The sequence below is a fragment of the Myodes glareolus genome, chromosome 19 (assembly GCF_982192425.1).
Source record: "Myodes glareolus chromosome 19, mMyoGla1.1, whole genome shotgun sequence".
NCBI classification, from domain to species: domain Eukaryota; kingdom Metazoa; phylum Chordata; class Mammalia; order Rodentia; family Cricetidae; genus Myodes; species Myodes glareolus.
This window is the reverse complement of record NC_142044.1, coordinates 48255619-48281465: the sequence shown is the minus strand read 5'-3', so window position 1 is coordinate 48281465 and position 25847 is coordinate 48255619. Positions and strand designations below refer to the sequence as shown.

Here is a 25847-nt window from a genome sequence, read left to right as displayed (position 1 = left end):
GTATAGAGAAAGGGTTGCTATATGTGTTCAGGCTGACTGTTTCTGGTTAAAACCAGAGTCACTATTATGGAAAAAGAGGAGGGGCTTCATCAGGAAGGTACCACCCTTCTCTGAACTCACACCTCTCTCTGACTGGGGTGGGGTGACCTTGGGCTCACCTCTGGATATGGGTCTTCTTAGGAATTGCCTGGCCCTGGCTGGGTTCACTCTGGCTTGTTCACATGGTTCAAAACCTCTCATCTATGCTGCATGTGAAACCCCAAGATCTAGAGGAGGTGGGTTGTAACCTCCACATCCACTAGATAGGGAAGGGTTTCTACTCTTCCAGAAAAATCCAAGGGCCTTTGCTTAGACATTTGGGCAAGTTTCTCCTTAGGACTTCTTCCTTCTTTTTTCTTCTTTCTCTTCTTCCTGCTCCTCCCTCTACTTTTTTTTTTTTTTTTTTTTTTTTTGAGACAGGGTCTCACTATGGAGCTCTGGCTATCCTGAAACTCACTCTGTTCTCAATCTCACAGAGATCTGCCTGCCTCTGCCTCCCACGAACTGAGATTACAGGTGTGCACTCCCACACCCATCAAGGGACCCCCCCCAGGCCCCTAGAGGTCTGAAATCTCAAGGCCGCATGGAGTACATATGCTGCCAGTAGCCCTGTAGCTGTTCCCTGTACACACAGCAAGTGAGGGTAGGTGTGTGTGAGTGAGGTTGTGAATTTAGGTGGCTCTGTGATCCTTTGACATCCTGCTGTGTATCTTCTGGTACACACCCAACTCAGTTATGGGTAGAGCATCGACCTTCTGGCTCAGTGGCACATGAACCATTTTGGCTCTTTTTTTTTCTTTTTTTTTCTTTTCTTTTTTAAACAAATCTACAGGTTTGAAGACTATGCAAACTAAAAAACAACAACAACATGTTTTCATGAAGTTCGTTGAGCTTTGTAAAGTGTCCCTAGGCCTGCTCTGACCAAGGTGCAGCGAAGTGAGCTTACTTTCTTTACTCTCCCACTGCACAAGGCCCTCTTGCCAACAAAGGGGGTGGGTGTGGGGTTTCATATGAGCCTATGGGAGTGCACCTCAGGGGTTCGGTTACCATAAAAGCTCTCATTGTCCGCAAGCCCGAGCCTGGAGTGTGAATCAGTTGTTTCTTTCCGGCTGTGTTTCCTGCCAGTGCAGTGAGCTCCTGTCTGGCCAACACGGCTATTCCTTAAATATCGAGTAGCGACACTTCCATACAGGTACATTCCGCCAGCTCTCAGTGGGTCACTGAGATCCCGGTTATCTGTCCTTCATCTCCACCTTTGGAATGTTAAATGCTTCCCTTGAAGCTAAGCTTAGTAGGTAACAGAAGCCAGCCCAAGGGGTCTGGAGTGGCCAGTGAGCCCTGTGGGAGAGGTGGCTGGGGCGGCCCTCTGTAGAGCTGCAGTGGTAGTAATGGGGACGTGCAGCAGGTACAAGGACACACCTTGTCCTCTGACAGGTGGCAGAGCTGGGAGATAAGGTTCCTGGCTTCCTTTCCTAAACACACGCTGGTCAGATGGTAGAGAGCCACATGCGTGGAAACTCCACAGCTCCCAGTCTCGCCCTGGGCCCTTTGTGTTCCATTGCTCTGTTATGGAAAGTCCTCTAGGAGTGAGGCAGCTTGTCATCGGGTGTGTCCTGTCCGGTGGAATGGCTGCCTTTTCCTGTACCCTCCATCTGTCTGGTCCTCTTCCAGTCTACGCCTGTGCTCACTCCATGCAACTTGTGCAATTTGCTGCTACAAGCCTGCCCCCAGATATCTGGTCTCAGATATCTCGGATATATGCTAGTAAAGGAGAGAGAGCCCAGGGGACACTTCCCAGGTGCACCCTCGCCCCGACGCCCAGGTCTCTATGACCAGGACAACTTGACTTATGCCTTTGTCTGTGGTGTGAAGCAAACACAGCTTTGTGACTGGGAGACAGTCCCAAGCACATGCTAGGGACCTCAGTGGCTGGAGAAGGCAATCTGAAGTGATCAGTAACTACCTGCATCTGGCAGACACAGCCGGGTAGCCTCAGGGCTGCTGTCGGAGAAATGGAGGCACCACACTTCAGCTCCTGCAAGCGTTCCCGGGCTCCAGCCATCTGTGAATTCTTTGATATGAATGTTGGTTGGCCATTTCTGACACCGAGTGTGAATCCATTCACCTCCCGAGCCTCACCCTACTGCATCTGGTTTCATAGGCACCCCACTCTGCCCGCCCCCACGTTGAAACCAAACCCCCATCGGCCTCCCAACAAGGAATTGTCTGCAGCAGGGTTAAAAGACTGCAGAAATGTGAGCGCTTCGGAGGACCAAAGGCTTTTGTGTGCACACAAAAGCGCTCTGCAGATACTTTAGGCATCTAAGTGGAAGCCATCAGGGAGGGGCCGTACACTGGGAAGAAAGTAAGCTGGGGGAAAATGACAGGGGGCAGGCCCGGTGATGGCTTGGCATCAGGAATCCAGATCTGCACGGATTGGTAGAGCCAGCCTTTTGGGGCCTCACTTTGAAGTGCACTGAAGCCCTTGGTTTCTTGAGTGGAGAGGGAGTTACTGCGGTAGCTCCACCCACTGGCCATTTCCACCTGTACTGGGGATGGGGAGTAGGTTGCTAGGAGCAGCCTGTGTGGCCAAGGTGGGACACTGAGGCTGTGGGCTTCAAAGGGTGTAGACAGTTGTAGATACTGATGATACTAGAGACTCGGCTCTGCAAAGTGGGTGTCACCTCTGGTTTATGTGTATTTCACCACTTTTGTCCAAGCAACCTGGCCTGGTCACTGCTAAGCTCTCTGTCCTGAAGATGACTCCTAAGGTTCAGGGGGCCTGAAAGGGGTACCTCAGACATGAGGGTCTTCCTGGGTTGGCTGTCTGTTTCCCAAGACACAGTCAGCACTGGAAAGGTGAATTGTCATGTGCCCAGCAGCCCACAAGGACAGAGGTTAACTCTGACTTGCCACTAACCCTTCAGCCATACGCTCCTTTTCTTTTGTGTAAATATGTGGCAGATTTTTAAAAGTCCACTTTTAAAGTGTTAGAAGTCCACTCTTTTTGTCCTGTTCTTTGTCCCTCGTCACCTGAATTGAGGCCCAGGAAACTCAGTCTCAGAACAAACTGCTCCCGGTACCATCACTGTCTCCAGTGGCTTCTCCACCCTCATCTGTGTGTCAGCATCTCACTGGGACATGCTTGCTCTTCCTTCCTTCCTTCCTTCCTTCCTTCCTTCCTTCCTTCCTTCCTTCCTTTCTTTCTTTCTTTCTTTCTTTCTTTCTTTCTGGAACTCGCTCTGTAGACAAGGTAGCCTTGAACTCACAGAGATCCGCCTGCCTCTGCCTTCCTAGTGCTGGAATTAAAAGTGTGCGCCACCACCACCTGGCTATCTTTCTTTCTTTCTTTTTAAATTTAAAATTTTCTTTTTGAGACAGGGTCGCATGTATCCCAGGCTAGCCTCAGATTTTTTGTGTAGCTAAAGGCGACCTTGACTACCCAAGGCCTGGGGTTTCAGATGTGCATCACCATGCTTGGATTCATGGGGCACTAGGGATTGAACACAGGCTTGATGTATGCTAGGAAGCACTGTATCAACTGAGCTGCATCCCCAGGCTCCAATTACGTTTTTATGTGTATATGTGTATGTATATGGGTATGTGAAGCCATGCTGTGTGTGGTGTCATTCTCTCCTTTCTCCATGTGGGCTCAGGGATCAAACTCATGACCTCACTTGATGGCATGTGCCTTTACCCTTGAGTATAGCCAAATCCCCCTTTAAAAAGAAGGCTTATTTTTGTTGTAGTGAGGCTGGAGAGGGAACCCAGGTACTCTTGCGTGCTAGGTGAGGCTCTGCCACCAAGCCCAACCCCTATGCCCTTTTTTGACCAGAGCAGCCAGCCAACAGTGTACCTGCTACTAGCCACCCGGGTAGCACCCAAGCCCTTACCAACAAGTGCCATCTTTCTTGCTGTGTCTTTCCGCCCACCGCAACAACACAAGGTCTAGCGACAGATGTAGGCCAACTTTCCCAGAGGTGGTCCTGAGAGAGCACTGTGGACAGCTGGTGAGCACTGGATGAAAATTATATGGCCCAAAGAAACAACTTTCAGAACATAACACGGTGCAGTCATGTAACATGTTGTCTAATCTAGAATGTTCTCCTAATCTGACAATGATATTCTGCTGCTCTCAGCAGTCACCCCAACACCTCCCCAGTTTCCACCGGCACCAGCCAGCATCTTTGTGATGTGTGTGTGCTGGGCATCTGGGCTGCATGGCCTCATGTAATATAAGTCCTCAGTGCCATGCCTTGGAGCTCACCAAAGCTGTGGTGTGTAGCAGTGCCCAAGTCCCTCCTACCATGAATGGGCCGGCGTTTGTCCCTGTCCCTCTCTGGAGGGGCATTTGGGTTGCTTCTGCTCTCACTGGGGAATCACAAGGAATACTGTTGTGAACATGTGTGAGCGCCGTGTGTGTGTGTATGTGTGTGTGTGTGTGTGTGTGTGTGTGTTTGTTTGGTCGGTCTTGAGTCTCGGTATTCCCTTGAACATGTCCCTGGGAATGGCATGGTGGGCCCTGTAGTGACCAACATTTGACTCTGATGAAATCCCTGCATGTGTCCTGGTCATCTCTTATATTATTTTTCTGCCCACCTCCCTTTATGTCAGACAGGGTCTCTCTACAGAGGCCTGGCTATCCTGGAACTCATTATATAACCTGCCTGTCTCTGCTTCCTAAGTGCTGGGGTTGAAGGTGTGCACCACCATGCCTAATTTTTCTCGCTTTCTTTAACCTTGTCATTGAGTTCCCCTCCCCCATTGTTGGACAGCCAGGAACCGACCGCCCACTGAGGTTGTTAGCTTCTAGTTTCTCCAGCCCCAGCACCTTCAGGAGCTCCAGGCCCCTGCCTCCTGTCTCTTCTCCTCCTGATCCTGTTTGACCTACAAGTGCCTGGCCCTCTGTCTACACACACCTTCCCTTTCATCTGCACCTGTTTGGGGGTGACGACCAGCAGCAGTCACCCCAGGGCCTTGCTACCACCTCCGATCCCTCAGAATGGAGCTAGGTGTCAGCATGTCAGTAATGGCTGTTGCTTATCAGCAGGAGCCACTGTGGATACAAACCGGGGCGTCTGCCCCACCCCCACCCCAGGTTTTCCACCCCAGTGCTCTCTTCCTCCCTCTCTGTGCTTGAATCCCATGGTGCTGAGCTGTTGATTACAAACTGTAGTGCAGAGCAATCGCAATTTGGTAAATAGCAGCTCAGTTTCATTAAAGCCTCCGCGTGTAAAGGCTGTTTACATCCACCCTCTGAAAGCCTCACACCCATTCCCAAAAATGTAAATTACACGCTCTGCAGATGATATGGGGTTCGGACAGCCTGGGGATGGTCCTTCTTTCTCAGCATGGTACCTAACACTTAACCGCCCCTAATGGGCACCTCACCAATCTCCCAAAGCAGACTGCTGCTCGAGTGAGAAAACAGATGATTTTCCATAACTCTCTACCTACTACTTAACACAGAGGTGGACTCTCTAAGGAAATAGATAATCAGAGATTGACCTAAAGATAATTGACTCCCCTCAGAGTTCCCAAAGAAAGGTTTGTGGGAGACTCATGTATAGTTGACACTATGATTCTTCTCATATCAACAGATTTGTGTGTGTGTGTACATACATGTGTGTGCATGTATCTATGTATGTGAGTGTGTGCGTGTCTGTGTTCATTTGTACTTTGAGGGCTCATATATGTATTCAGGTGCATTTGCGTTTTTGGAGGTCAGAGGTCAATGGGCAGCTTCCTCAATTGCTCCCCACATCATATTCTTTGCACTGAACTTGGAGCCCACGGATCAGCTAGGCTGACTGGCCAGCTTTGGGGAGCCACTTGTCTCTACCTCCCCAGGGCTAGAATTATAGGCACCCACAGCCACCTCGGATCCTCACGCTTACATGGCAGACACAGTACCTGGTGGGTATTTTAATCTTACATCCTACCTCATGCCCAGAGAAACTACTGCCAAGCGTTTGTTGAGGGCAGATGGCTGGGGAAGGGGGAGTAGAGGGCTCACGGGAGGTGGCTGTGACCAAGTCCCCCACTGTACAACTCCAGGGTATGTGGCCTGAGCAGACAGACCCTGGGTCACACACCTCAGACACTTGGCTGAGCTCCTGTTGCCGGCGGCTCCGTGTCCTACGTTCCAGCCTGTGAACCCATTAAACAAACAGGTGCCTGCTTCCTGTGAGAATAGTGAGGTTTCCTTTTAAACGAGCTGCACAGTCATTCCCTGGTAAAAAGGAATTAAGGATGAGTTAATTATAGTCTCTGTTTTTACAGCCATTGCCAGTAGTATAAAGTAGCATAAGGTTGCCATGTTAATGCAACCAACCTCAGCACTCTGGCAGTAAGAGGAGGCCATGGGCCCATTAATTTTTTATTTTTTTATTTTTTTGAGATGTGGTGTTGCTATGTTGCCCAGGCTGGCTCTAAACTCCCAGGCTTAAGTGTTCCTCCTACCTCAGTCTCTTGAGTTCTGGGACGGTAGGTGTGCCGATATACCTGTCTGGGCCTATTGTTTTGAGAGATTGAGGAGGGTGGCTGCCAGGCTCAATGCTTCCTCCGTGTGGTAGGAGGAGGTATGTGTGGGTGTGGGTGTGGGTGTGTTTGTGTGTGCCAATTGGAAGATCTAGCGACACCACTCTGGGGTTATGCTCACAGCACCTAGGGACACAGGCTTTGGTACCCTGATGTACAGGTCAGAAAGGAAATCCAGCGGCCCATCAGCCTGTCAGTCCTCTGGCTGTTTGCCTGTTTCTGAAACTCTGAGGCCTTCATAGCTTTTGTCCAGCATGGACAGTGCAGTTGGCTCCTCTTCCAATGCCAGAGGTTATATGGGTGGACACTTGGTGTCCTGAGAGTCTGTGAGGACTTCCAGGAAAAGAAGCCATCGCTGGGTGGCTTGAGGGGGTGGGAGCCCAGGCTGGCATATGAGGTCAACAGAGGGGCCAAGGCCAAGAGGTTCCTGAGGAGTGGGTCTGGCCTGGAAGCTTAGAAGAGGCAACTTCAGGTCAGTGAAGGGATAGAGATAACTTGAGGGTGAGGCCACCACAGGTACTCAGTACTTGAATATCCGTATGGTCAGGCTCCATCTTAGATGGCCGGGAAACAGGTCTCCCTATTTGGACCAGGAAGCTGCAACCTGAATACAGGGTCGTGATAGACAGGAGCCAGTGAGGGACAAAAAGAGGGTCCTGTAAAATGGCAAGGTTGTATCTGGAGGCCACTGTAAGGAAGGGCTAGCAGTTGTATGGCTTAGACCAAACTGCTTCTCCTCTCGACCTGGAGAACTAAACTCCAATAGCGGTGGGACTGAAGATTTACGAGTTCAATGGTTGAGTGGTCATCTGTATCCCTGGGTTTTCATTCCTAGCACTACCAAAAAAAAAAAGTATTTATAAGCCAGCTTTCTAGGAAGGGTCCTGCATCCCCTTTTCAGGGTGTTGGCTACATAGGTGAACCCCAGTCATCTGGCCTCAGGCCCACTTAGTCCACCCTGGATTTGCCTTAAATCAGGCCATAGCATTGATTTCAATACGTTCTCTTTCTAAGGCTCTGAGAAGGACCTGTGTCCTGGGAAGATTTCCTGCACCCCGTGTAGCAGGTCGCGGGCTAGGGTACCTCACCCTTCATGCACCTTCCACCTCTGCAGGTAGTGTCCGGAGCTGAGACACCCACCAGGGCATGCTGACAGACAGAGCTGACAAATTTTACTCTTTCCACCCCTACAGCCCAACATCGGCCACCTGGGCCTGCCGCATGGGCCGTCTGGAGAGAAGGTGGCTGTGGTAACGGTGGATGACTGTGACGCCGCTGTGGCCGTGCACTTTGGAAGTTATGTTGGGAACTACAGCTGCGCTGCCCAGGGCACTCAGAGCGGCTCCAAGAAGTGAGACACCTGGAGGGGAAGCACGGGGCATCCGCAACTACTCAGGCCCTCCTCCAAGTCACCCCTGTCAGGCCAATGCAGAGTACCTTGTTACCCTCTGTCTGCACTGGTGTCAGACCGTCTCCTGTAAATAGCATCTTCTCTCTCAGACCATAGAACCCGCAAGAATAAGTCCCCAGACGCACCTGTCAAGACAGGTCGGCAGGGCATACCTATAATCCTAGCACTTGGGAGGATGAGGCACATGAATGGAGATTCAGTATAGTATGGTCTACCTATAAATTCAAGGCCAGCCTGGACTTAAGCAGTGAGCCGCCATGCAGAAGTCTATCTGAGTAACTTGCCACCTTCGTCTTGTCTCTTTGGGTTGCCAGTCCCTGAACTAAGGAATTACATGAGGTGGAAGCGGCTGGTTGTCCTTGCTGGTTTGGGGTCTCTCAGGGATTCTTTTAACTCAGGACAAAGAAATTCTAATACCCATATGCAGGGTTAGCCTCGCTTTATTTTCTTTTGATAACACCAACCTAAAAAGGTGAGAGCCCGCTCCTGCTGTGTCCAGATGATAGTTTGTGGGTGGAACATAGAACACTGGATTTTAGGGCAGGAGAGACAGCTCAGTAGTTAAGAGCATTAGCTATTCTTCCAGAAGTTCTAAGGTCAATTCCCAGTAGCTACATGGAGGCTCACGACTGTCTATAACTGTAGTACCATAGGATCTGATACCCTCTTCTGGTGTGCAAATGTACACGCAGATCAAACACCCAGACACACAAATAAATGTTTGATGTTTGCTTTGAGACAGTGTCTTCCTATATAGCCCAGGCTCTCCTCCCCCTTCCAGTTCTCTGGCCTTGTTATCCTTATGACCAGGATTACAGGCTCTACGAAGGCCCTTGACCTTGAGTCTTTATCCCTTTTGAGACTCGTGTTTAGGGGAACATGATGAAGGTCACACGTCCTCACTTAACTTTCTTTACTGTCTTGGTGAACTGTGCCTTGGGTCTAGAGCCCTGCCTGGGACCTCAGCTGCCCCCTGCTGGAGCCAGAGTTCTGTTCTCATTACACCTTCTCCCTAGAGAGCCAAGGAACTGTGGGATGCTTCCCTCTACTGCAACATGGAACTCGAGGTGGTTGTTAGTTGTCCCCAAACGCCCATCTGTCTGGAAGTGATGGCAAGTGTAAGGACGTTGAGGCCCAGAGAAGCTGCGAGGAGCCACTAGTGACCCTGAAGCAGGGCCACTTCTGTCCTGACCGCCAGGCATCTGCCTTGGGCTTGCACCTGCTCTGTGATGGAAGGCTTAGCAGTAGAGTCGCAGTGATGCCACAGCCGCGCCAGGCCCAATATTACAGAAGATGGCTTTCCTTTCCAGGTCGCTGGATCTGACTGGACCTCTGCTCCTGGGTGGTGTCCCCAACCTGCCAGAAGACTTCCCCGTGCATAGCCGGCAGTTTGTGGGATGCATGCGGAACCTGTCCGTCGATGGCAGGATTGTGGACATGGCTGCATTCATTGCCAACAATGGCACCAGGGCAGGTGTGCACAGCCCCTGGGTGTATAGGGCTAGCATGGTGCCCACTGGACATTTGTGACCATACCGGGGACAGAAGAGCTGCTTTACCTCCCAGAGAGTTCTTAAAACACAACCTATTTTGAGTGAGGACCTCTTGGAAATAGGTGTAGAGCTTGGCTTGGTGGCCATGACCACAAGCCTGCAGTTTGTTGTGTTCCTGATGTTGGGATGCTGTCCGCTCACCTGGATACACAATCCTAAGAGCTTGAACTTGTCACCAGGTGGTCAGATCAGACCCTGGGATGGCATGGAAACCCTGAGTCTCAGATATGGGTGGAGCAGAGAATTCCACACACCCCAGTCTGGTGTTCTCGCCATGCCCAGCAGATTCTAAGCTGGCTGTCTCTAATTGGTTGCACCCTCACGCATGGGTCAGTGCAGGGAGTGGCACAGTTCCTTAAGAGAAATTACCTTGTCTTGAACTCAAGGCCAGACTATACCCTCCGCCCTGCAGGCTGTGCTTCTCAGAGGAACTTCTGCGATGGGATCTCCTGCCAGAACGGGGGCACCTGTGTGAACAGGTGGAACACGTACCTGTGTGACTGTCCGCTCCGCTTCGGTGGGAAGAACTGTGAACAAGGTAAGAATCTGTCCCTTTCCCCCAGACCACGGTGGTGTATCTGGGAGAGGGACACAGGCTACAAGCAGTTGAGGGCGGCTAGGATAAAGGTCCAGCTCTATCGAATGTAAAGACAGGTGACCGTGAGGCTCAGAAGAACAAGGTGGCTGTGGAGGCACACCTGCGCTCCTGGGGTTCTCAGACGCCTCTCCTGACAGCTGCTGCTGATTGGGCCTGGTGATAGCATGAAAGACAACCTCCTGCCCATCTCCTGGAGATGCTACAGGGTTCACGGGGTATCTTAGTGTCTTTCCTGCTCTGTCATAAAATACCCTGACAAGAGAAAGTTAAGAGATAAAGGCTTTATTTGGCTCACAGTTCAGACCATAGTAAGTCCATTGTGATGAGAATGCCCCAGCAGCGGAGCTTGAGAGAGAACTGGTGGTGTCACACCATCACCATAAGTCAAGAGCAGAGCAATGCATGCATGCCAGTCCCCAGCTCACTTTCTTCACCATACCAGCCATGATCCCCTGCCCAGGGAATGACGCCACCCATCCAACTGAAACCCAAAGCTGCTCCTTGTCCCAAGCCCCACAGGACCGCCCCGTGATTGTCATACATCCATCTAGGGTGCTCCTTGCTCACTTTGGATGCGTCTGGCAACTCTCGGGGCTTCTCTGCCCAGTGAGCTGTACAGAAGCCACGGTGGGCATCTGCAGAGTCCATTGCTGGCTCTTAGGGCACAGATACAGGTCTGAGGCTGGCATCTGTCCATCCTCACCTGCCTGGTAGCTGAGAAGATGCTCCCTGCCTGATTTCGGGAGGTGCCTGAGGCCTGGTCTGTATCTGCAGTTATGCCACACCCTCAGCGCTTCAGTGGCGAGAGCGTTGTGTCATGGAGTGACCTCGACATCACCATCTCTGTGCCTTGGTACCTGGGGCTCATGTTCCGGACCCGGAAGGAGGATGGTGTGCTGATGGAGGCCACAGCCGGCACATCTTCCAGACTCCATCTCCAGGTGAGTGTGTCTGTGAGCCACACAGGCAGCTGCAGAGCAGACAAAGGGGCTTCCTAGGATCCCCATAAAGGCATTTGCCACTCACCTACCTCCTTCCAGGCCTGCCCTGTGGTGGACGAAGAGAACACAGAGGGGAATTATGGGTAGCTCAGGCAGCAGTACCGTTGTGCCCTTCAGTATGAAGGAAGTGCAGAGATAATGTACAGCTAATGGCTCTGGTGGGGTTCCTTTCCAGCGCCTGCTTCCTTTCACTGAAGTCATAGAGTAGGGTGGGTAACCATGGAACATCTGGCTCCATGTAACTTGCCATAGACAGCAGCTCTGCCCTGCCCTGCCCTGCCCTATCCTGCTTGGAATTTGGCTCTTTTTTATCCCTGGCATTTCAGAGCTAAGGGCAAAGGGCTACATCAGGTGCAGCGAGTGAGCCTCCATCAGTTGAGACTGCGGCCCCTTACCCCTATATTAAACCTGTATGCTACCGTACACCAGATCCCTGCCTAGAGGGCTCTTGAGGCCCCATTGCATCACGCCACATATGTGCTTTCTTCCTTTTTCCTCTTTACTATTTGGCTTGTTTGAAACCATAGGTTGGAGTACTCGAACATTTTTCAGGGTGATCTTCATGCACCCCGTTCACACATTTGCACATCTCTTGCATCACAAACAGTTCCTGATAGGTCGCTGGAGCCAGAGGTACCAAGGGGTGATGAGTTACCGCCTTTGTCGGGCTCACCCGGTGCTTCCTCACTGAGCTACCCTCGCCTCTCCGCCTCTTCACTGGCAGTGCAGTAGAGAGAGCCCGTATGCTATGCTCCCCCTGAGGTTCTGAGGTGTTTAGAATGTGAGCCCACAGTCTGAGACTCACTTCTTGGCCAGGGATTCCACCAAGCCTGCCTCTCATCCTCTGTCCGTGTGTCTCTGGCAGTTCCCATTCACACTGACTGGGCAGATTCTCTTGTGTAAATCATGGCCCCTGATTCCTGGGCAGGATCGGAATTCTCCATCTTTGCATTTCCTTGGATTTATTTACCATACTCCTGCTGTGCAAAAATCCCAGGGGATCTGGGGCTGGAGAGATGGCTCAGAGGTTAAGAGCACAGTCTGCTCTTCCAAAGGTCTTGAGTTCAATTTCCAGCAACCACATGGTGGCTCACAACCATCTGTAATGAGGTCTGGTGCCCTCTTCTGGCCTGCAGGCATACACGCAGACAGAATATTGTATACATAATAAACAAACAAATAAATAAATAAATATTTTTTTAAAAAATCTGGTTTAAAAAAAAAATCCCAGGGGATCAATAGCCACTTAGGGGAATCATGCCCAAGCAGGGACTTAGTCTCAAATTTGGAGGAATTAATAACTGGGTGTTTCTTTCTTTCTTCCAGGCTTTTCCAAAGTATGTATATGTAAGCACATGCATGGGTGCCTATGTCTCTTTGTGTGCTTGCGTCTGCCAATGTATGTGAATGTGCCTGAGCATATATGTATGTGTGCATCTATGTGTACATCTGTGCATGTCATGCACGTGTCTGTGTTTGCATGTGTTCAGGACTGTGTGTATGTTTGTGTGCACATTTGTGTACATGTCTTTGAGTGCATGTGTGCCAATATGTGAATGTATGTTTGCGCATGTGTGCCCATATATGTATGTATGTTTATGCACGGGTGCATGCATGTCTCCGTGTGTGTCTGTATATGAGTGCATTTAATGGGCCCTAGTGCCATGAACTTCGTTCCTGTAGGTCATCCTCTGTCCCCCTTCAGCACAGTCTCTGCTACCTATCAGTCTCTTCCTTTCCTGAGGAGTCTGGCCACACCGACATGTGAAACACATAGCACTTCTGCCCCGAGATTACACTTCTAAAGGTAGTGGTTCCTGGAACTGGTGCCGATGGCCCCTACAGTCCCCATATCCTCACAGAGCTACGACTTGTTTCTTTTGCTTGCTGGGCCCTGGATTCTTGCTCTTCATTCCTAGCCAGGCAGTTGGGGTGGGTTGGAGATGGTCAGGAAGAGGTGAACTCTGAAGAATGTCTGAAGCTGAGGCTAGAGACTGTGTGATCTAGGCCGTGCGGGACCTGAGTCAGCCAGAGAACCCCTCCGTCTCCCTGGAACAGGGCTCGGCTCAGAGAGTGGGAGGAGATGGGACATCCAGAGCCCTCCCCTCTTCCAGTTCTCTGCCAGAGGCCACAGGGCCCTTTGAGAGATTCCTTTGCACTGGCAGAAAGAGGGTGGGGCCGTCAGCCCAGACAGAAGCCGTCTCTGGCCTCTGCCTGCCCACTTACCTGGGGTCATGGCTCCAGCACCCCACTTGGGTTGGGGGTGTTGGCATGTGCGTCAAGGGTAATTGCAGCTGTCATTGTTCTTCTCTCGTTAGCTGTAATTTCACGAGTTTACCTGCTGCCCCAGGAGCTCACTTTGGGCTGAACTTGGAAGCACCGTTCTGCCCGGGGAAGGCATTTCTCTGTGGGTGTTTCTCTGTCGGAACACATTAAATTGGCTGTTTTGAGTCAGGTGATGATGGGTGCTCACAGGCTGTCATTAGTGTACCTGTAGGAGAAAAAAAAAAGCCTGCATTCAGCAGGGCTAGTCCTGACTGAGTAGTTACCTTTGGGAGCTCATCCATAAGTTCAGGGACTGTAGCTAGGAAGACTGGGTGCACCAAAGATGGTCTCAAGGGGTCCTGTAGACCTCTACCAGAGACCACCTCAGTATGATTCCCAGTATGCCTGTTCTCCCAGGCATCTCAGGAATTTTCTGGTTGTGTTTTGTATGACATGTTTAGCCTGTGGCCTCCAGACTGCCCAGGTAACATTGTGATGCAGCCGTTTGAGTGTCCAAAGCCCAGACAATTTGGATAATTGCTGTCAGGTGCCCCAAATTCAGCTGCATTGTCCAGTGGAATAGTCATGCTGTTGCTGGCACCTGTCTTGAAGTGGGTAGCCGTCCAAGATGGGCGGCTGCTTCTGTCTCTGTCCTGGAGTTTATTCATGGCTTCTCCTTTTGCTGTAGACACATGACATTTTCATTTTCATTGTTGATCTATTACTTTGGGGTTTTGCCAGCAAGGCTAGTGAGAGAGAGAAAGTACCTCACTGGCCCAGAAAACCTCTGTGAGCCAAAGGAAGCGAGATGTAAAAAGGTAAAAATTGCCTTCCGAAATCAGCTATTGGGTGTAGACCAAAGTCAAGAGGAAGCAGTCGTGACACTAGTCCTGCCCATCAGGGTTTCCTCCAGGGCCTGTGGAGTATTTGAGTTAGTCAGCATGAGGCACCATGTACTGAAACCTTTTGATACTGTTTCTAACATGGTAGAGGCCATACCACTTGGGCCCAGTGAGCTCAGTCCTTGGAAATGTGTTGGGGCTTGCTTTAAAGCCAGCATGCAGCCAGCCTTCGTCAACATTCCGTGTGTATTTGAGAAGAATGTGTACTCCGCAGTTGTCAAGCAAGGAGATGTAGAGAGATCCGCATATGTCAAGACAGTGGTGTTAACTGTGTTTAAACAGACTGTGTCCGGGGTTGGAGATGTAGCACAGTGGGTAGATCACCTGACTAGCGTATACAAGGTCCTTGGTTCAATTCCCAGCACTGCCTAAACCAGGTATAGTGTCACACCTTCGTAATCCCAGCACTTAGGAAGTGGAGGCCAAAGGATTAGAAACTCAAGGCCATCCTGTGCTCACAGAGGAAGTTGGAGCCCAGTATGGGCTGTATGAGACCCTGCCTCCGAAAAGAAAAGAAAAAGAGAAAGAAAGAAACCAACCAACCTCTAAAAAAAAAAAGAAAAACAAACAAACAAAAAAAAAACCTATGCCATTTTCAAAGCTGGGTGTTTTGTTTTGTTTTGTTTTTTGTTTTTTTTGGGTTTTTTTTTTTTTTTTTTTGGTCTGTTATTGTGGCAATCTGCATCTGGACTTCGGTGCTCCCCTGTTTTCCTTCCTGGCAGGCTGGCTCTGGTGTCCTTATGAAAGTCCTTTTTTCTCTAGTGATGATGCTTGCCTTAAAGTGCTCTGTCTGCTTACGCAGCCACACTAGCCCTTCTGTCTATGGTGTCTCTGTCCTCCTTTTGCTTTTGTTTTAGTTTTTCAAGACAGGGTTTCTTTGTGTCTCCTTGGCTGTCTTGGAACTCAATTTGTAGACCAGGCTGGCCGCAAACTCAGAAATCTGCCTGCCTCTGCCTCTGCCTCTGCCTCTGCCTCCTGAGTGCTGAGATTAAAGGCGTGCGCCACCACTACCTGACTGTGTCCACCCTTTTTCTTTCAACATGTTCTATGTCTTTGCATTTCAAGTGTGTCATGTTCAGTGGATTTTAAATCTAAGTCTCATTTGGTGGGCATTAATCTTTACCTGAACATCTTACATAAGCCACAGCCCTGCTTTCTATTTTTTCTTCACTGTATTGAAATGTAGTGGCTTGGTCTTTCTGGAATGTTACATGGACAGCCAGAAACAAAAATCTGCTGGTCCCCAAGTCTGCCTGTGACTCTCATGACTGCTTACAAGCCTGGTTCTGACAATTCTGTCATCCCTTTGGGTCTGTTCTACTATTCTGAGTTTTTAGACATGTTACTGTTACTGTGTCCTCAGACTTTGGGAAATTTTTATTGAACGCTAGGCACCGTACTGAAAATCTGGAGAGAACCAGTGTCCTTGTCATCTTGTTTGTTGTTGGTGGCAGCCAGGGGAATCATTTGCCCCAGAACATGTTAGTGCAGTCACAGAGTCAAAGCCAGGCTTCTGTCCCTGCAAGATCTGCTCTGTTTCTTGTTTACTCAGTGTCTATGTCTCGCCCTTAAGCATCCCAGTGCTAAACCTTGAAGATTCCTGCCCATCCAGCTTGATTGGGATGGGAATTCTCTTCTCTTTCCCATGGACCTGCATGACCCTCTTCAGCTTGTGCTGCAACTGAGTCTTCAGAACCAGCTGGCAGCCCTGGGGAAGCAGCCCCTAGCAGACCTGAGGCTTCCTTCTCCCCGGCCTCCGCCCTCCAGCTCAGCCTTGTCACTCAGAGTGTCACACTGATGTCCTGACCCACCGAAGGAGGATGGTCCAACTCACCCAGTTCCCTGTCAAGTCAAAAAAAAAAAAAAGAAAGAAAGAAAGAAAGAAAGAAAGAAAGAAAGAAAGAAAGAAAGAAAGAAAGAGAAGAAATCTCTGGCCATTCCTCCAGCTGTGTTAATCTGAAAATTTGACATTTATGTATTTCCTTCTTTAATTATTTGTGTGCATGTATGTGCTGTAGTGTGTATGTGGGGCCCAGAGGACAGCTTGTGGAAGTCAGTTCTCTCTTTCCATCTTGGGCATCTCAGGGGTCTAACTCAGGTCATTAGGCTTGGCAGCAGGTGCCTTTACCCCTGGGTCATCTTGTCAGCCCCCAGCTGCATTCATTTTCTTTTCTTCCTTTCTTTTATCTTTGTGGTTTTGCTTGTTTTTCGTTTTTGTCTTGGCTGGCCTGGAACTCACCGTGTAGACCAGGATGGCCTCAAACACACGAAGATCCACATGTCCCTGCCTCTCCCCTCAGCTTCCCCTGCACTTGCCCTGCCTCCACCTCCCAAGTGCTGGGATTCAATGCCTGCACCATTGCACTTGACCTAAACCGTATTAATTTAAAACACTGTTCTAGGCTAGGTGCAATACTTGTGATTTTCGTGCATGTCTTTAAACAAGATTGGAGCCTGACAAACTAGAATTGTAGCTAATTGTTGGTATGTGTTGTTGTTAGGGAGCAAAGCCCAGACCTTACATAGCCAGGCAAGTGCTCTACCACTGAGCTACATCCCCAGCCAAATCTGTGTCTTTGTTTTCTTTTCTTCCTCTTTTGAGATAGTCTCACTATGTAGCCCAGCTGGCCTGACACTTGCTATTTAGAATAAGCTGTCTCCAAACTCAGGACCGTTCCTGCTGTTCCACCAGGTTCTGGGATAACAGGTGGGCAGTATCATGCCTGGCTCCTAATTTTTAAATCCGTTTTTTTTTTTTTTTTTCCACGCTGGTGCCATGTCTAAACCGGTCCGCATGTCTGTGTCGTTAGATGTCTGCAGAATGCTTGCCATGCCAGTGCACCAATCAGCTGGTGTGGCTCTCTCTGCCTTACAGATTCTCAACAGCTACATCCAGTTCGAGGTCTCCCATGGCCCTTCCGACGTGGCGTCCATGCAGCTGTCCAAGTCCCGGGTAACCGATGGAGAATGGCACCACGTGCTAATAGAACTGAGGAGTGCCAAGGAGGGCAAGGACATCAAATACCTGGCCGTCATGACCTTGGACTATGGGATGGACCAAGTGAGTATGCACTTGTACCCTCCTGGGAACCGTTCCTTCATTGGCCCCCAGGAAAGCACAGTGATGCCCAATGTACCAGCGCCTGCCGGGACCTTGGAGGTTTGGAGAAGTACTAGTTGGCATCCCTGGCTTTGTATCTTCTATTCCATGTATGCTGAGGATACTTCTGTAGTCTGGAGTTGGGCCCTGCCCACCTGGTGCTTCAGGTACCTTTGCAATGCTTTGAGTAGCATCTCATCGTCCAGCCCTGTGCCTGTCTGTCCCCACGCACAGATACCAGCACACCTTTCCCAGAAAGGGAAATAGTGAATTAAGCTGGAAAAGATGAGGGGCCTGAAAGGCTGGAAGACACAGACACACATCTGTCCCAACTCTCCTGACAGCACCCTTAGAATGCTCTCTGAACAAGATTGGCTTCTGCAATTGCCAGCCAGAGAACCTGGCACATGCCAGAAGATACCCTCATGCTGAGAAAATGCCTCGGAGTCTTGGCTTTCTTGCACCACATTCTAAGAGTACATAGCTGTTGAGTTTAGATGCCCCTTGCTGGGGCTGGGAGCCGGCTGAGACCCATGGTATTCCCATGGTAATACATGGGCCCCCACTGCTTGCCTGCCTCCTGTTAACCCAGCCCATTCTCTCAGCATGGCTCTTTGGGTGCTATGCTCATTATAGGGCAGGAAGGTTGCCCATGTCTTCCCCACTGACCACCTGGATCCCATGCCCTATGTGCCACATACAGCCAGCCTGCTTCTCTCCAGAAGGCCAAGTGTTCCTTTGGAGGCTCTAGGGAGGTGACTTGTGTCCCTCTGCCTTGGTCTTTAGCACATTCCTCCCACTGGGAAGATGTGCCCAGAGACCCCCGTGCTTCCCATTGGGAAGGTGTGCCCAGAGACCCCCATTCCTCCTGTTGGGAAGGTGTGCCCAGAGACCCCCGTGCTTCCCATTGGGAAGGTGTGCCCAGAGACCCCCATTCCTCCTGTTGGGAAGGTGTGCCCAGAGACCCCCGTGCTTCCCATTGGGAAGGTGTGTCCAGAGACCCCTGTTCCTCCCACTGGGAAGGTGTGTCCAGAGACCCCAGTTCCTCCTATTGGGAAAGTGTGTCCAGACACTTTCATTCTTTCCGTGTAGAGCACGGTGCAGATTGGGAACCAGCTTCCGGGGTTGAAGATGCGGACTATCGTCATCGGAGGTGTGTCTGAGGACAAGTTGTCTGTGCGCCATGGTTTCCGAGGCTGTATGCAGGTATGGTGGGCATGGCACTATGTCTTTGCATGGCTGGCTCAGGCCGCCATCACTGCAGTTGGTATGACTCTTCGGTTCGTTTTTAACAAAGGAAGGGCCATCTAGTAGGCACCCTAAACTTTAACTCATGTTTCCTGTTCACTTCTACCTTCCCCGTAGCTTTCTTTATGCCAGGATTCAGTCCCTACATCCCCAGCCTTCATCCTCTTGTTTCTGCCATGGCTACCTGGTCCAACTTCATATCCACACAGGTGTCCCACAACTACCAAGGGAGGAACTCACATGTCCCTTGTTCCTCTCACTGCCCCCTGCAGGGGACACAAACCACACATTCCTTTGCCGCTGGCCATGCTGTGTGACCCAGCACTGCCCATGTCTCTGGCCTCAATAAGAACTGTTCAGACTGGGAGAGAATTTGGGGGCTCTCTTAACGTCTCTTTACCTTTTGGGGTTCATCCAGTTCTAGCACTCTGGGACTGAGTCCAGCTGCCCTCACTTTTTCAAATGCAGGGCGTGAGGATGGGGGAGACGTCTACCAACATTGCCACCCTGAACATGAATGACGCCCTCAAGGTCAGGGTAAAGGATGGTTGTGACGTGGAGGACCCGTGTGCCTCAGACCCCTGCCCTCCACACAGCCACTGCCGTGACACCTGGGATAGCTACTCCTGCATCTGCGACAGAGGTGGGGCCCTCCCTTTACACCATCATAGAGGAGCCTTTGGTGGCTACAGTGCATCTAGGGAAACTGATTTGGGGCATTAGCTTCCCCGGTCAACTCAGTGAGGCTATGGGGTCCTGAGCTGTCTTATGAGAAATGGCCTCTCATGCATGGTGGCTCACACCTATAATATCAGCACCTGGGAGGAAATGTCAGCCATGATAGGAAAACTGCTACAAATCTGAGGCCAGCTTGGGCTGCGTGGTGAGTTTCCTGGGGGCTAGCCTGGGCTACCGAGGTAGACCTTCTTTCAACCTCCCTAGACCCCTCGGAAAGCAGAGGACCTTTCTACTGGAAGCAGACTCCCTTGCTTTTTCTTTCTTAGCCTAGAGAACATTTTGAGACTTTAATTTCCAAGTGCAGCTGGAGCACAGTAGTATAAAACTGGCACATCCTAAAGTCATACATTCACTGGTCACCTTTGGACCTGGTGGATGGAGACACACTGAGGCTATCCATCCAGAGCTCCCATTGTCCATGTGTCTAGAACAGTCAAGACATACACCCCTGCATCCACCCTCCCCTGGCCTGGGCTGGCTGCCTTCCATGTTTCCCTAATCTGTCTCCTGTGACCTGGAGGGGAGGCTGCTCCTCCGTTTTGCTGAGTGGCAGGAACCGTCGGCTTGGGGAAGCGTGGGATGCAGGAGAAGCCTTGAAGCAGAGCTTATGCTGGCCCTGTCCCCTCAGGGTACTTTGGAAGAAAGTGTGTGGACGCGTGTCTCCTGAACCCCTGCAAGCACGTAGCAGCGTGTGTGCGCGCCCCCAACAGTCCCCGCGGCTACTCCTGCGAATGTGGGCCCGGCCACTATGGGCAGTACTGCGAGAACAAGTAAGGGAGCCTGTGACACTGCCTGGTGGTCCCCTTGGCTTCTGTCCCCATCTTCCCTGCCTCTTCTCCCCTGGGGAGATACAGACGCCATCCCCACCCTGCCTCTCCTGTCTATGCCACACTAACCTGAGGCCCTCACTGGGATTCTCCTGTGTTTCTTTAAGACAGACGAAAACATGGAGAAAGCTATCATTTTAAACCATTTCTGTAGACAGAGTCTGGTTGGGTATATGGCCTTTAAAGGTAAGGATGAGGGCACAAACTTCTTTTGAGTATCCTTCATCTGTTACCTTCTTTTTCCATCAGAGTCGACCTTCCATGCCCCAAAGGCTGGTGGGGGAACCCGGTGTGTGGCCCCTGTCACTGTGCCGTCAGTCAAGGCTTTGATCCAGACTGCAACAAGACCAATGGTCAATGCCAGTGCAAGGTGAGAGGCCACCAGTCTGTCTCCACATCCCTTCGACTTGTGCCCAGCAATGCATGCACAGTATGACCTACATACAAACATGAGTCTACACACATGGACAGATACACCCATATATATATATATATATATATATATATATATATATATATATCATAAACTTTCATATACACACGTTCACCTGTATTCAGATACACTTCTATATAAGCACAGATATCAGTGTGCACTCCTACATGTACATAGCCACACAAACATACATACACCCTCATATGCACGCATATAGATGTTGGGTTGTGCTGGGCAGTGGTGGTGCACGCATCTAATCCCAGTACTCATGAGGCAGAGGCTGGTGAATTCAAGGCCTTCCCGGTCTACAGAAAGAGTTTGGGACAGCCAGGGCTACACAGAGAAACCCTATCTTGAACACCAAAGCAAACAACCATATATTGGGTTGCTCACCTGTGCTCTGTGAACACTCCAGGGCCGCTTACATCTAAACTGGTTCAGACTGTCCCACTATGGGATCTAGAAGCCACCTTTAGTCTTTCTTCAGCCCCACACCCAACTGAGGAACAAGAGATCAAGGCATTTCTGTGCAGGCTGCCACATCTTTGGCATCAGCCTTGGTTTTCCTAGTCGGCTGCTGTCCTGCCCTTTTACCAAGCTGGCACTTAGTGATGGCAGTTTTTAAAATCTGGAGGGCAGGGGATATGGCTCAGAAGGTGGAGCTCACACACGTGGCATTGCACAGACCCTGGATTTGGTCCCCGGCACTCCCCTCCTACCGCCCTCCCCCGCCACACACATATACACAAGCCATACCTTGTCTTGGTATCCAGACCTAATGTGTGTACAGCATTGGACACCTGGTCTCACAGCTTCTGAATATGTTCCTGTGTGCTGTAGGAAGCCCCGCCCCCAACTGCAGGGGCCTTCAAAGTTGCCTCTGGAAGATTGCCATTGGGTTTTAGGGTAGCTGTAGTCACTCAGTAAGGGACATGCTGTCAAGGAGACAGGGTGAGAAGGAAGGAAATTGTCACCGTGGGCTGCTTGTGATGCTTCTCCAGTGTCAGTCTGGCCCCGAGTGCTCCACGGTGATTCCAACAGTGACACAGGCCTTGTGCCTCGAAACACTGTCAAGTTGAAATGAATGTGGATGAACGTGGCTCAGGCCTGGTCTTGCATGCTTAGAGGGGCCAATTGCATCTGTGGGTGGCAGGAGGAAGGAAGAGGCATGTTACAGCATTAAGGGGAAAGATGCCTACAGGTTTTTCTCATCAGAACTTAAAGTGGACAGGCAAGATGGCTCAGCTTGTAGAGGGCCTTGCACACTGGCCTGACTTCAGTCCCCGGATTCCATGAGGCAGCAGGCATGAACAACCCGAAAGTGGTCCTCTGACCTCCCGACACACCATTGTATTCACATACACATATGCACGTATGTACAAAATAAGCATATTGTTAAGTTAGAGAAAGTGTTTAGTTAGGTGTGGTACTAGATACCTGTAATTCCAGCACACAGGAGGCTGAAGCAGAAGGATCATGAGTTCAAAGCCAGCCTGGTCTGTGAAGGGAGTCCCTGTCTGGGGGAGAGGAGAGGCTTTGGAATAGTTTTGAATAGAGAACTTGTCAAATATGCACGAAGCCCTGAGCTCCATCCTAGTACTTCCAAGAAGTGTAAGAAAAGAGTTTTATTACATTTCTTTATTTAGTGTCGTGGTGCACATGGGGAGGCCAGGGGACAATTCCGTAGAGATCTCAGTCGGCCAGACTTGTGTGGCCAGCACCTTTACCCACCGACCCATCTCACTGGCCCCAACTATGCCTTTTCCAGGAGAATTACTACAAGCCCCCAGCCCAGGATGCCTGCCTTCCCTGCGACTGCTTCCCCCATGGCTCCCACAGCCGGGCCTGCGACATGGACACTGGGCAGTGTGCCTGCAAGCCTGGCGTTATCGGCCGCCAGTGCAACCGCTGTGATAACCCCTTTGCCGAGGTCACCTCACTCGGCTGTGAAGGTCTGTTATTGTCCCCTGACCCCTTTCTGGTCACATTGCAGAGCAGACTGCCGTGTTTAACATGTGTGCGCTAGCATGTACATGCGTGTGCCTGCATATCCCTTGGGCTCCGAGAATCCTGGCAGCCTTTATTCTGAGTGCTCTTGGCCTTCTAGAAACCTAGTCTTGGTGAGGCACTAGTGTGCATGGTGACTGGAAGGTGCGGGGGTGGGGGTCACTCTTGTCAGGAGCCTTTTGCAGGTGGGACGTAAGACTGGTGCATTTCGTGTACGGCTGAGCCAAGCTGAATGATGCCTTCCTCTGCCCTCAGTTATCTACAATGGGTGTCCCAGAGCGTTTGAGGCTGGCATCTGGTGGCCACAGACGAAATTTGGACAGCCTGCAGCGGTGCCATGCCCCAAAGGATCAGTGGGTAAGTCCTGTGCCTGGGTTTTCCTCGGGATAGGAAACCAGTCTCAGGCAGGCTGAGCATCTGAGCTTTTGAATGTCAATGCTGAAAGAATCCCATGGGCTAGAGAGATAGCTGCTTGATTAAGAACACTGACTTCTCTTCTAGAGGACCTGGGTTCAATTCCCAGAACCCACTTGGTGGCTCATAGCCATCTGTAACTCCAGTTCTGGGGGATCCAAAGCTTTCTTCTGGCCTCCCCAGCACTGGGCACATATGTGGTGGTGATGCACAGACACACATGCAGACAAAACACCCATACACCTTTAATTTGATTTTCAAATATGCAATTAAGAAATGTGTTGGGAGAAATGACATAGTTTTCCCCTCAATAGCAAGAGGCAGAACATGAAAGGGGCATAATGGATGAAAATGTTTTGCCACTCTGCCTAGGGCCTTGGCAAGTCATCTTGTTGTCTATGGTATTTGTTCTCTGTAAAATGGCAAGTAATGGTGTCTGTGCTGTCTCCAGTAAGCCCTGTGTGGAGGTCTTCAGCACTGGCTCATTGTCTCACAGACTTGCCCATGCCCACAGAGTTGCTTGTATTGCCGGGAACCCAGAGGGTCTGAGCCTATCAGGGCAGCTTGGGTTTCAGCATGAAAGATGAACGCATGTGTTGGCCCTGTCCTGTGGCTGTGACCTTGACTGACATAGCCCCCACCTGGACCCTCATCTGTGCTCAGGGCGAGGGCTGGCCAAATGTGTCGGGTTGTGGTGTTACTAGGTGGCCACCCACCATCTGAGCATGCTTTTGTTCCCAAGGCAATGCAATTCGACACTGCAGCGGGGAGAAGGGCTGGCTTCCCCCAGAGCTCTTCAATTGCACCTCGGGCTCTTTTGTGGATCTCAAGGTCATGGTAGGTCACAGGTGCCTCTTGGGGAGGTGCTATAGGGGTTGCATTTGGGTCATGTATGGCTCCCAAGAGGCTGTGAATCTGGAAGCAAGTGGAGAAGGGACAACCCTGGGGCTGCAGGGGCCAGGCCCACTTCCTTCACTCAGGTGAGTCAGGCTGGCCTCAAGTACATAGGTCTTCTGTCCCCTTGTTCTGGTTCTGTAGACACAGAGTCCTCACTGTCACCAAACTATGACATTGCTTCCACACACTCCCGCCCAACAGGCCTGCCCTTTTCTTGCTACTGTTGTCAACTCAGGATCATTTCTGGGTTTGAAATCTTTGAAGCACTATGAAGGATACTAAAAAGTAGAGAATTTCTGAATGGCGGGAAGGGCCAGAACAAATGAAATCCATTTGCAAACGTTGCCATTTCTTTTTTTTGTCCCAGAATGAGAAGCTGAGCCGTAACGAGACAAAGATGGATGGAGACAGGTCCCTGAGGCTGGCAAAGGCGCTGAGGAATGCCACACAGCGCAATGGCACTCTCTTTGGCAATGATGTGCGCACAGCCTACCAGCTGCTGGCCCGCATCCTGCAGCATGAGAGCCACCAACAGGGTTTCGACTTGGCAGCCACTCGGGAGGCTAATTTCCATGAGGTAAGAGGAGGGTGAACTTAGTGCAGCAGGAGTCGAGGGGTCAGGAGCTGGGCTCAGTTGGTGAAGCACAGTACGGGGGTCTTGTCCAGGCATCCCTTCATTTCAGGTGTGAAAAAGTCTCGCGAGGCAAGGGCAGACCACAGCTTTGCTGACAGCAGCAATGCTAATGGTTAGGGACCACTGAGTAGGCACAGCGTTCTAAGTGGCAAGTATTTTAGCTATGCATATTTTCTTACCCCTTGACAGATAAGGAAACTGGGGCACATGGAGCTTAGGGTTTTTAGGTTTTGCCCAAGAGCACAGTCAGAGAATGGTGAAGCCTAGGAATAGGCTCTTCAGCCTCCTACAGATACCTCCCTCACAGGCCCTCTGCTCCATGTCATTTAAGTCCCACATCCAATACCATGCTGAAGGCTGTTTCACACAAGCCCTGGTGTGGTGGGTGTAGATGTGGGGCATCGCCCCATAAGTATGTCCGCAACTGGCCTCGCCACACTTCCATCCCCAGCGAAGTACACTGTAGTTCCCTTCTCTGGTTTACCTGTGTGGTCCGGGGTCTAAAATGAAGAGACATCCCTGCCTATCTTTCTCCTTAGTGTCTGGGGTTGTCTATGTGAGACCCCAGCAGGGTACGCTCCTGGCGGAGTCTCTGACCGCCAATGTCTATTTGTAGCCCTGCTTTGCTCCCTCCTCCTGGCACGGCCCTCAGCCGGACACTCTCCTGGCAGTCTCTGGCCTCTGATGTTGACTCTGATGATGTTCTCCTGGCCCAGCTCAGTTCTGGTCAGCTCCTGGCTGTCTATAAGATGGTTTGCTCCATCTCAGTACCAGGCGTCTGAGGACAGAAGACCGAGTACCATTGTCTGTCTGTCTGTCTGTCTGTCTAGGATGTTGTCCAAACAGGCAGTGCCCTCCTGGCCCCGGCTACCCAGGCATCATGGGAACAGATCCAGCGAAGTGAGGGTGGCGCTGCACAGCTCCTGAGGCACTTCGAGGCGTACTTCAGCAACGTGGCCCGGAATGTGAAAAGGACCTATCTGAGACCCTTCATCATCATCACCGCCAACATGAGTATGAACTGACCTGTGGGAGGGCAGAACACCTGACCCCCGGGGACTTTGGGCATTTGCTGGCCACCGGCAGTGAAATGGGAGGGGGCACTCTGTAGAAAAGTGAGCCGGCAGCTCAGTTCTAACCTCTAGCTGCTTCTTCTGTAAAACGGGAGAAGACGCCCAACTTGAAAGACATCTACAATGGCTGATGTCATTCCTGGGGCCAGATACTTCTGTGGAGGTGT

General features: G+C 50.8%; 1 protein-coding gene across 3 annotated transcripts in view; it reads left to right on the top strand.

Annotated features, from left to right (window-relative positions):
• Celsr1 (cadherin EGF LAG seven-pass G-type receptor 1) overlaps positions 1-25847 on the top strand; it is a 140001-nt gene that overhangs the window by 88523 nt on the left and 25631 nt on the right. For all 3 annotated transcript variants that reach the window (XM_087899159.1, XM_087899160.1, XM_087899158.1), the window contains exons 6-19: positions 7773-7930; positions 9301-9464; positions 9956-10081; positions 10916-11082; positions 17185-17370; positions 18502-18615; positions 19126-19300; positions 20024-20165; positions 20472-20592; positions 22424-22607; positions 22918-23019; positions 23819-23913; positions 24341-24550; positions 25438-25621. In XM_087899159.1, coding sequence (XP_087755285.1) covers positions 7773-7930; positions 9301-9464; positions 9956-10081; positions 10916-11082; positions 17185-17370; positions 18502-18615; positions 19126-19300; positions 20024-20165; positions 20472-20592; positions 22424-22607; positions 22918-23019; positions 23819-23913; positions 24341-24550; positions 25438-25621 — 2128 coding nt within the window. The remainder of the gene's footprint in view (positions 1-7772; positions 7931-9300; positions 9465-9955; positions 10082-10915; positions 11083-17184; positions 17371-18501; positions 18616-19125; positions 19301-20023; positions 20166-20471; positions 20593-22423; positions 22608-22917; positions 23020-23818; positions 23914-24340; positions 24551-25437; positions 25622-25847) is intronic.